The sequence below is a fragment of the Chinchilla lanigera genome, unplaced genomic scaffold (assembly GCF_000276665.1).
Source record: "Chinchilla lanigera isolate Chin_1 unplaced genomic scaffold, ChiLan1.0 scaffold00106, whole genome shotgun sequence".
NCBI classification, from domain to species: domain Eukaryota; kingdom Metazoa; phylum Chordata; class Mammalia; order Rodentia; family Chinchillidae; genus Chinchilla; species Chinchilla lanigera.
In genome coordinates, this window is record NW_004955507.1 from 5,588,516 (window position 1) to 5,600,154 (window position 11,639).

The 11,639-nt window shown below is 41.2% G+C and overlaps 1 protein-coding gene across 1 annotated transcript in view; it reads left to right on the top strand.

The window, feature by feature from the left end:
- Positions 1-6,396, top strand: part of Entpd7 (ectonucleoside triphosphate diphosphohydrolase 7) — a 42,124-nt gene extending 35,728 nt beyond the window's left edge. Inside the window, exons 10-12 of the mRNA XM_005407671.2 lie at positions 2,270-2,355; positions 3,218-3,379; positions 5,131-6,396. Coding sequence (XP_005407728.1) covers positions 2,270-2,355; positions 3,218-3,379; positions 5,131-5,362 — 480 coding nt within the window. The 3' untranslated portion in view covers positions 5,363-6,396. The remainder of the gene's footprint in view (positions 1-2,269; positions 2,356-3,217; positions 3,380-5,130) is intronic.
- Positions 6,397-11,639: the final 5,243 nt, after the last annotated feature.

Sequence of the window (11,639 nt, forward strand, 5' to 3'; positions counted from 1 at the left end):
AAAAAAAAAAAAAAAAGTTGAGCCATCCTTCCTTAGCTCCCTGCCTTAATTTTTTGGCTTTTTGAGACAGGGTTCCACTATGCAGTTCAGGCTGGCCTTGAGCTCACTTTGTAGCCCAGGCTGTTCTTGAACTCCCAACGATCCTCCTGCCTCAGCCTCCCAAGGGCTGGGATTACAAGCGTGCACCACCACACCCGGCTTCCCTGCCTTAATTTTGAGTCTGTGTTAGTCACCTTTGTGTCACTATAACAAAACATCTGAGGTAATCAACTTCCTTTATTTTGGCTGACAGGTTTCAGTCCATGATCCTGGGCCCCTTTGCTTTGGGGCTGTAGAGAGGTAGCACATCACGTGGGAATGTGTGCTGGAACAAAACCATTTACAGCACGAGCCAGAGAGCAAAGAGCATGGGGAGGAGCTGGGGATGCACAGTCCTCTTCAAGGCTGTGCCCAGACCTCCCACGAGATCGCACCTCTAACGGCCCTGCTGCCTGCCATATTGCCACCTTGGTCACTTTTCTCATTGTCTTGGTCATTTTTCTCATTGCTGAGACAAAATACCCAACACCTGCAGTTTAAAGGAGAGGAAGTTTACTTTGGCTTACATGTTTAGTCCATATTGGCTGGCTCCAGGGCAGGAAGGCATAGTGGAAGGCCCTGGGGAGAAGAGCGCTACTCAGGGCATGACCGCTGGGAAGAGGGTGAAGCGAGGAGCTGGAGAGGGAGATAGACCCTTCCAGGCCACACCTCCAGTGACCCCTCTTCCAACCAAATCCCACCTCCTGACAGCAAGTCCTGTGTAAGCCCCCATAAGCACTCACCTTCCCCAAACCCCACCTATGAGTGCTTGAGGCCTTGGGGGGCATCTAGATATAAACTGTGACCAACCTTTAACATCCAGACTGTAGCAGGCAACTCTTCTTGTGTAACTCTTGACCTGTATCTGCCATTACATAAAGATATGGAAAGAATAGGTCCTCTTGCATTTTTATTCACTCCTTTTTGTTTTCTCATAATTCTCTAGGGGTTCTTGTGGTAAAAACATGAACAAAACTTCTAACTATTACCCGCAGTATCTGCTATTCTATCCCCGAAAGGCGGTCCTCAGAAGTACTGTGGATCACCCCGTTTATATCGCTCTCTCTTCTCCGCCCTCCAGGAATACCCTCTTAGGCCCTTTCCTCTCCAGAGTCTACAGCTTCTTGGCTGTCCATGACCTAGCTGAGTTTTTCTTTTATCTCAAAATTCATTCAAATTTTATTCCCTCAAATACCAAAGGTTTCAAGTTATTCTTTACTCAAGTTGTTAGCAAATTAATGAATTCCCTTCCTGAGAACAAAGCGATGATTTTGGTCTCTTAACTACCTTTTACTCTAACTCAAATGTTATCTTCCCCCTCTCCTGGCCACCCTGTGCAAAATTACAACCTTCCTGTATTACCTGTTGCCCTTTCTTGCATTGTTTTTCTGTTGAGCATTTATGTCATCTTACATACTTGCATGCGTATTTGTATTTGTGTGTGTGTGTGTGTGTGTGTGTGTATTTGTTTATTGACTCCTACCTAGCAGAATGTAAGCTTCATGGCATGGTAATTTTTAGTGTTTTTCACTGCTTGACCTCCTGGCACCTAGGATAGCACTTAGCACACATTAGACAGTCAGCAAATGTTAGTTTTCTAAATGGACTAAAAGAAATGATTCTTTTGATGAGAATTACAGTATGGAAGCAGGCTGATGATAGAGTCTTTTCCTTTTTTTTAAAAAAAAGGTTGATAATACATATTTCCATGCATAGTGCTCATAGTCATCCTAGGGAATTTGTACCTGGACATAATGTATCCTAATTCTTTTTTTTTTTTTTTTTTTCATTCCCCTCCTCTCCCTTTCTTATTTACAGAAGCTTTGTTTCCATTTTTTTTTGGATAGGTTTCTAACCATTCTGTTTTACTTGTTCTCCCCAGTCCCATCAGTGCTACATAGAGTAGAATGAATTTTTCTTTGGCTTTTGATGTTGCCGTTCCTAACCTTGGCCCTCTCTGAAGCCTAAGAGGTCAGAAGCCAGTGCGGGCTGTGTTTGTACTAAGAGGCAAAGGGAGTACAGTGTTGCAGGTCACAGTGTTCAGTGAATGAATGTGTCATTTCTGTTCCCTTTGGTCTCAGCTAGTAGTCACAAGTAACTCTTGTTACAAGTGGCGCTGCTGTACCCATGAGGGAAGTTGGAGCATTTGTCTCCAATTTTGCGTTGCTCTGTTTCCGTGTGGTTGTTCCAGGATTACTGTGGCATGGCTTGGTCAGTACTAACTCAGAGATTCAAGAATGGCCTCTTTTCTTCACATGCAGATGAGCATCGACTCAAGTAAGTCACTTTCTTTTCCACTGTAGACATGGCCTTAAAATGTGGATGGCAGATTATGATGACGAGTGATCAAGCAGTAGTACAGATGTGATTTTATGTTGAAGGAGAATTTGACTATTTCAGAATTTGATTTTCAGAGGGATTAGGGCCCAAATAGTGACCCAATTTCATATGCCAAGGGAAACCAGTGGTTACCAGAGAGAGTTCTTACCAAGTGATTTGAAAACAAAAAATGGTCTTTTTTATTTTTAAATATTTTACTGTAGAAAAAATATGCAGAAAAGTTGGAAGAACAGTAGCATATAAATAAAACTTAGCTTCAACAACTATCAACATTTTGACAGTTTGGTTCATTGGTCCTCCCATTTTGTAAATGTTTTAGTTTAAAACTTTCAAAGTTATAAACAAAAATAAAATAGTACCATATACTCCTGTGGACCTTTTACCCAGCATCTCCCCTAAGAGTATCTCCTGGCTGATCTTGTTTTTATTTTTCCCACCCACTACCTGCCTCTTACAACTGGCTTATTTTGAAGCAAATCCTAGATATCGTACAGTTACATCTGTAGGTGTTTCAGCATGTTCTCTGCAGATAAGAGCTCAGGAAGAAAGAAGGAAGAAAAGGAGGAGAGGAGAGAAAGGAAAGAGAAAGAAACCAGAGCTCCAGTATACCATTATTGCCAGAGGGCTGTTTTCATCTTTTAGTACTTTGCAGTAGGCTGAAGTTTGGCTCACTTTATAGATGAGGAAGCGGGCAGGGCAGGCAGGTCTTTGATGTCTAGTGTGAACACGTGGCTTGTTGCAACGGAAAGTGTTAGAATTCTTCTTTTTTTAAAAATTTAATTTGCTGTTGTCACATCAGATATCAGTGCTTTAAGTCAGCTTGGATGTACCAAGTCCTACATGAAGGATTCCACTTTCCCTACGACTACCCAAACCTGCGGACGGCCCAGCTGGTGTATGACCGAGAGGTCCAGTGGACACTGGGAGCCATTCTCTATAAAACGCGGTTTTTACCACTCAGGTAAATGCAGCTGACCGTGCTGACATGTTCAGCGCAGAGAATGTTAGTTGATGCCTCAAAAGAGATCTAAATGATCCCCCTCTCTACCTTTGCCCCCAAAACAAACAGATTCCCATTATCACTTCCATGTAGGCCATGCTGTGACCAGGCATGCTGAAACAGAAAGTTAAGAATTACTGGTCTGGAGTCTGTTCCTCAGCTTTGCTGTTTTAGGAAGTCAGGTGTACTTGTTCACCTGTAATAGATCAGTTTTTAGGATTGAGTTCTTACCAGCCACTTCTAGGATTCTGACTGATGAGCTGAAATGTCATTCTTGAATTATCCTGAGAAACACAGGATGTGACTAGAGAAGGGGGTAGGCTGTCTGGGTGGAGTCACACCAGCAGTGGTCACTGACCTATCCTAGCTACTTTCCTGGACACAATACCCAGCACCCACAACTTAGAGGAAGACAGGTTTATTTTGGCTCACGGTTTTTAGAGGAGTCAGTCCATTGTCAGCTGGCTTCAAGGCAGGAAGGGCGTGGTGAAGGCTCTCGTGGGGGAAAACTGCATGTTTTCAGTCCATGGTGGCCAGGAGGCTGAAAGTGCAGAGGGCAGGGGCAGCGGAGGGAGGTGTACCTCCGGGGCCACATTTCCGGGGACCACCTCCTCCGACAGGCGCCACCTCCTCATGACACACTTTAACGATCAGTTCCCGAGGGGTTAAGTCACTGTTGAGTAGAGCACCCCCTGATTAGTGTCACCTTCCACAAGCCCCACCTCTAAACACCCGAGCCTGTGGGGGACGCCTGTGGGGGACGTTCCAGAAAGAAACCATAACAACCTGGTCTGGAATTAGAACAAAGACATGAAATGTTTTAGGGGGGATATTGCTATTACGTCCTGTAAGATATTTGGGACAGTTTTTAGGTATTCTTCCCCCTGGACTATTCCAGATAAACTGGGATGAATTCTTCCTCTTCAGTGTTTGTTCCTCTATGCTGTGAGGAGTCAGGCAAGTGACTGAGTGGGGGAACTGGGTTACAGTCAGAATCAGAATGTCCCCCAACCAAAGGGCTGGTTCCTGTTCTGCAGAGATGCCATTAAAGCATTTGCCATTTCTCGTTTGCTCAGAGAAGGCAAAAATCCATGTTTCATATGAAGTCTTTGAGTTTGGAGATACAGTTTTTAAAAAACACCACAGGCTAAATAAAACACAAACTGGACTCAACATTGGCTTCTACTCTAGCCAGGCCAATAGACCACTGTACTTTACTTTTAAGTATCTACTTTTTCCCATGTTGTAACATAGTTGGTCAAGTTACACCTTTATTTAGATATATGCTAAATCCTAAGGAAATGCAGCAACTTCTAAAGATCAGCACCTTTGATTTCTTGGTTGGATTCAGGGGCACTCTATTCCCAATTAGTAGCATATTTACAAATTATTTTAAAATTTATTTTACAGATGATCTGTCTTACCTTGCTGTTCAGTTGGGTCTTTCTGGCTTGTTTGAAAGGCCTCCCCACTTTCCCCTGCGGTTCCAGATGTTCTGTGCCTGCAGACTACTTATGTAGGTCATGGAAAGGAAGGTGCAGAAAGAGTCACATCAGCCGTGGTGACAGGGACATCATTCACCTTTGCTTGCTTTGCGGAGCTGGTGTCTTAGAGTATTTGTGTGGATAGACTCAATGGGATAACAGCACTAGGTCCTCACGGCAGAGTAATTAATTCTCTTGGAAACTAACAGTTCTTTCCACTTTCCTTAGGGATCTTCGACAGGAAGGTGTCCGACAAGCCCATGGTAACTGGTTCCGTCTGTCCTTTGTCTACAACCATTATCTATTCTTTGCTTGTATCCTGGTGGTGCTACTGGCCATCATCCTGTACCTTCTGCGGCTCCGCCGAATTCACCACCGACAAACTCGAGCCTCAGCTTCCCTGGACTTGCTGTGGATTGAAGAGGTGGTGCCAATCATTGGGGTACAGGTGGCGCCATGAGGCTGGACAAGAACTGGAGAAACTAAAGTATCCCAGAGTTGCTGCTCATTCAATTCTTCCTTTTTTTTTTTTTTTTTTTGTCTTGGCCTCAGATGTTGCTGTGGCCTTGGAATTTCTCCTTTAATTAACTTCCATGTTAATTCCTTCTTAGTAGTCAGGTCCTCTTCTCAGAGAGAAGCTATATATAGTCTTTTATTTGGAAGTGATGAGAGATTGGTGCTAACAAAGGTGACCAAGATTAGTACCACTGAAGCATGCTTCTGTATCTCAGAGATCTGGTGTGTTCCTGGGATCTAGCAATTTCCCCCTTGCTAAAGCATCAAGTTTGGCATTGGGCACAGTGGAAGCCTGGTTGAAACCAAATTTGAAGCATCTGATCTGAAGTCAGACATTCCAGCAAGTGCAGCAGCCCCTTCTTTCTCTGTAACAGAGATATGATTTTGTGGACATCCACAGCCTTTAATAGGATCCAAGATCTTTGCAGTTCAATGGACCAGATAGGAATTCACAAGCCACCAAAATGACATAGCTTCCTTGCTTACCTGACAAAGAAGCCATTGTATGATATGCTTTAAAAGGTTAGAACCTTTTCTAAATGGATGGTCCATTAAAATCTTACAATATTTTATCTGATGCCTGGTCTGACTAGGATAGGAAATGTTTCCATGTCTAGGTGCCTCAAAGGCTGTTTGGGCATTAATTTTGCTTTTTGAGCCTTAAGTGTGCTTGTAGGATGGAGAAACTGTGACAGGGCTTGGACACCTTCCTGGATTTGTCTGGTTACAGGTCCCTGTCCCATAGGCATATTTTTGTGTACAGATTCAGAGAGTTCCTGTGTTTCACTGCTAAGATCAATATGTAGTTTGGGAAAGGATGTATTTGGGTTGTTTATAAAGATAGGATGAATAGTATCAGGAGAATGGACAGAGGGATAAAAATCAAAGCCTTTTTTTTTTTTTTGAGAAAAAAATTATCTTAATTTCTGATTCTTAGACTGTCTGAAGGATAGCAAATTCTAAACTTTGGAATAAACAGATAAATTTCCTAAGAGGCCACCCGGCAACTTTGAGAATATCTATTAAAAGATTCGTCAGTCACAGATAGGACTTCTGTTAGTGAGGAGAGGAAAAGCCATACAAATTAATTTTCATTCATTACTCTGAGGAGCTTTGCTTCTCCTTTACATTGCATGCAGATTTTTCATCAGCTTTGGCCTTTTCCCATGACGCTGTCTTTATACTTCACCTTTTCCTCCATGAAGATACAGCCATAGCCATGAGTGTCCTTCCCATGAATATGCTTCCGGATTAAAGTAGCTCTCCAAGGGCTGGGGATTTAGCTCAGCAGCAAAAGCGCCTGCCTGGCAAGCGCAAGGTCGTGAGTTTGGTTCCCGGTACCGGAGAAAAACCGAAAAAAAAAAAAAAAGTAGCTCTCCATGGGCGTGTGCGTGTGTATGTGTGTGTGTGTAATGCTCGGGATCTGAGCCAGAGTCTTGCACATCCGAGGCAAGCACTGTACCACTGAGCTGCATCCCCAGCGCCTTTAATTTCTAGGATTAGATAAACAGCGAAAGAGGTCTCTGACTTCAAAGCATAAAAGTGGAACTCTTAAAAACTAAGTTTCACAGTGAGATTTACAAAAAAGGATTTAAATCCTTCACACAACAATGAAAAAGAAATTTAGATCGTCTCAGAAGTAGCTGAGACAAAAATAAGTACCCTGACTCTAAATTATAGGAGAAAGAATGGTAAGTTTTGAATTGTTTTCAAATTAGATAAAACATCTTTTACCTTTCATTGGGGCTTATGTCATAGCAATTTCCTCTAATACCTCCATTGTCTTTACTTCTTATTTTTGTTCTTTGTTCCTTCATCTTTGTGAATGCTGCTTACAAATGTCAGAATGTGTTCTAGCTGGCCATGCCTACTCAGGTAATCTGCCTTCACTTCCCCTTGCTTTCCAGACACTATCTTTCACTTCCTTAAGTGATCTAGTCAGTGATCTAGTCAAAAGCTATGTGATTGACTTAACAGTGATCATGGTTGTGTGCTTAAGCTGAGGCTGAAGCAGGGAGGCAATGACTGGTCCAATTTTAAAGGTCTTAGTAGTAAATCCTTGTTGTAATAATGGTTGTCATTTGTTAAGCATTTATATACCAGATACTCATTTAAGAATTTTATGTATGTTATTTAATCATTGCAACAACTTGCAGATGGATATTATGTTCTTTTTATAGTTGAGAATCTCAGGATACTTATGTTTATCATTTTTTCAATATAAATATATTTCTGATTCTTATTTTAACTGGTTTTTGAGTTTTTGTTTAGTGTATTATATCCTGTTTATTTTTTTAATAGGGGCCCTAGGCTTGTCTTTATCACTTGGCAAAGTTCTATTGTATAAAAATGAAGAAAATGACTCTACCCTTCAGAAGAACTGAGTATTTGCTCTTTGCATTAGTTCCTGTCCTCTTTCCATTTCCCGCAATTAGTAGATTTTATGAAATTTCATTAGCTAGAAAGAGAACTCATTTATTCTTTGCTGAAGGCCAGTTAACTTACATGTATCACTTCCTCATAGAAAAAACAATAGTACAGGACCAGAAAACAATCTTGCCATACACTTTATTCTCCTTTAGCCTCCATTGTTAAAAATTTCTTTTTGCATTTTTGCATGCTGAGTGCTTCTCTGTGAAGGTAATTATGGTGTCAGAATTCACATTCCACTGTTTCCTTGAATCTTCCCAACCACTCCTGTAACAGGAACAGAGAACCTAACTTGTTTTAGTACTTCTATTATTACTGACACAGGGCACAGATGTGAAAACTGGAGTCAATGGCTTATTGTAGTGATGCTTTATTAACCTTATGATGGTGCAGTCCATCATTTTTCTCTGAATCGTCACTAGAACATAATGAAAATATATATAATATCACTTACATGGCATTACACTTATTTATGTTACAGTTAATTCTGAACCAAACTATACCATCTTTCTCTCCCTTATATCCTTGAATTGAATTTCCTTGAATTGGGACATTTTAATCATTTTCTGCCAAAATTGTATTTATCCTCCAAATAGCATCCAAAGTATTCTGCCCCTTCCTGTCCTCTGTCTACAAGCTTCCTTTAAGGCCTTGAGTAGATCTTATCGAATCTTGACTGAAAGCCTACCATGCGCTAAGCTAGTCTTTTTAGGCATTAACATTTGCTATTACATTCATACTTACATTTTTGGAATTAAAGAACTTACACTTACCACTATTATCTGAACAGATGCTCCCCCCGACACAGCTGGCAGTTTCATAGTGTTGTGTTTGGATTTTTTGGCTGGGACACATGGATAGTATCATTTAAGTGAAAAAAACATTCTAATTAATGAACGGTCCACTTGGACTCTAGCCCTGCCTTTGTAATTTACAAGCTGCATTACCCCAGATAGGTCAGTTGCCCTCTCTGGATCAGTTCTAGTCTATAAAAAAGGAACTGAAACTAAAAAAAACTAAAAGGAACAAGGAACTGAAGGCAGGAGACAAGTCGTATGGTGTCAGAGAGAATTTGAGCCTTTGGTTTAGATGACCAGCCTGAAAGAGCTTCCTGTTTTATACATCGCCCCGAAATTAAGGTTGATGGGAATGGAGTTTCCAAATTTATTCCAAACTAAATTTCTTTGTAGTTTCCCAATCACTCTAAAGAAGTTTCAGGAGATGAGACGTTTTCCTGGTTTTGGGTTTTAATTTTAAGGCACAGAGATTTGGCCCATGATTTAGAGGCTGAGAAGTCATGAGCATGGGGCTGGCGTCTGCTTGGCATCTGCTGAGCTTTCTTGCTGCATCAGAACGTGGCAGAAACATCATGTGAGGAGGTAGGATGGAAGTGCCAAAGCTGGAATGTCAAGAGATCGTCCAGTCAACCGTCTGTGATTTGTACGGGTAATATAACTGAGGACCAGAGCAGTTGTGATACATGCAAAATCACAGTGAGTGGCCTCCTGGACCCCAGGTTTCTCCCTTGAACAACCCCCCTCAACAGTTTGACAGCTGCAATGGAATGCTCCTTGACAAAATCCGTGAGTATATTTTAACAGGATCGAGAGTACAGCTGGCTGCAAGTAACTGTGCTCAATTTTTATAAAGGCTTCTGATCCTCATTTATGATTGTTTTGTACACAGTTAGAAATACACTTTGAAAGAAATCTTAGAAATAGTTGCTAGGGATGGAAGGGAGGCTGAGGCAGAGAGATCACCAACTTTGACGCAAGCCTGGGCTACACAGTGAGTTCATTCCCAGCAAAATCTTGTCTTTAAAAAAAAAGTGCTAAGTTTTCATCATGTCTGTTTTAATTTCTGTGTGGCTTTTTAATGCTTTTAAATTATAGATGTCTCTTTCAAGCAATATTTGCCTAATTTTGCACAATTTTCTTAACCACAGCATCCAGTAATGAACATGGTTACAACACAAATGAAGATATAGGTGGCTGTTAGGTATGGTACGTGTGCCTATAATGCCAGCTACTCAAGGGGCTGAGATTTGAGGTGAAGCCCGGGAAACATAGCAAGATTCTGCATTAAAACAAAACAAAAACCACAAAATGGCTGCACTATACCTACAACGTTTGCCTAATATGCATGAGTCCTGGGGTTCAATCCCCAGCACCTCATAAAGAAAAAGGTATATTGCCTATTATTACTATAGAGCTACCTCACTAAGAAACTTGTTTATAATTCTTTGGGCAATTTTCAGACTTTCTTACAAAAAGATTGCTGAGGGTGTTTTTGTCTTTTTTTTGTTTTTTTTCTGGTACCAGGAATCGAACTCAGGACCTTGTGCTTGCCAGGCAGGTGCTGTGCCGCTGAGCTAAATCCCCAGCCCCTGTTCTTCTGTCCTTAAACTAGTTTAGAAATAGTATCAAGTTTTCCTTTTTCTCATAGCATATGGTGTAACTTCATTTCAATAGAGATTAAGAATTAAGGCAGAAGCAGCAATGGATATCTCTAATTCTCCCAAAATAGTCTCTTTAAGTTATGCTAGCATCATTGTCTTGCCTTTAGAACAATATGCTTTTGTCAAACTTTCAAGAATTCTGTTGGTATTACAAAAATATTGTTTAAAAAATGAAGACCCAAAACCAAGTTTTGGGTCTCTTGATTAACAAAATAGCAAACCTTTTTGCAGTGAACATACCTGAAATCAAATACGTCTAGGTACTATGTATTTCTTATGGCTTTGTAGTTTGTTGTCTTTCTCCTAAAGATCTAGGTTGAAAAGTTGTAGCACCTTGTTGAAGGCTCATCTTAAACCTGCTTTTTTTTTGTATCCTAGTAGTCTGTACCTGTATAATTACATTATTTCCCTTCTTCCCTAATATTTCATTATTTCCCAGTTTGTCAGTAATGTTCCATAAACACAGAAGAAATAATAAACCAGCTGACCATTTTGATTTTTGGACATCTTAAGCAATAAGGAGATCTTTTTATCTGTAAAGCAATTACTGTTCATGTTAAGAGAGCTTTCATTTTAATTATATGCTGTCTTTGCCTGTTATTTTTATAAAAACCAAAGTTTATTGATATTGTGAATCACAGGATGTTTATAGCCCTTCATGAAAGCTATCAGGCAAGCCTAAAGACACGTCTGCTCCTGAGCCCACCCTTTCTTTCTGTGTGGGGCCGCCACTGAATGACCCTCTGGTGACTTACTCCTCCTCCTCCGTGTGTGTCAGTCAGCTTTCTGTTATTATATTCCTATATGAGGTAATTAACATACAAAAGGAAAAGGTTTATTTTGTCTGCGTTTTGGAGGTCCAAGATCAAGTGGCGCCTTTCGCTTTGGGCCTGTTGGAAGGTAGTCCATTATGGTGGGAGTCTGTGGTACAGCAAAATCACTTATCTCATGGCAGAAGTGAGGAAGGAGCTGGAATCTTGCAGTCCTTTTGCCGTGACCTCAATGACTGACAGACCTGCTGAAGCCCAGGGGACTGTGAGCCTTTGGGGACATTCCAGATCCAAACTACAGCTAAGGGAGTCCTGGTACTTTCCTAAGCACTCTCTCCCCTGGGAGCATCTGCCAGATTTTGGTCCCACTGGTGGTGAAAAGTCTAGACCTTATTAGCTTCATTAAGTCTTTATTAGCGGGGATCCCAAATACCTCCCAAGTGCTAGGATTACAGGCATGTACCACCACGCCCAGCTACCACACTTTGAAAGACCAAAAACTGCCTATATTGCATTACTTTGGGAAAGGGACTGTGAAGGCTGTAGTCTTCTAATGCTTCAGT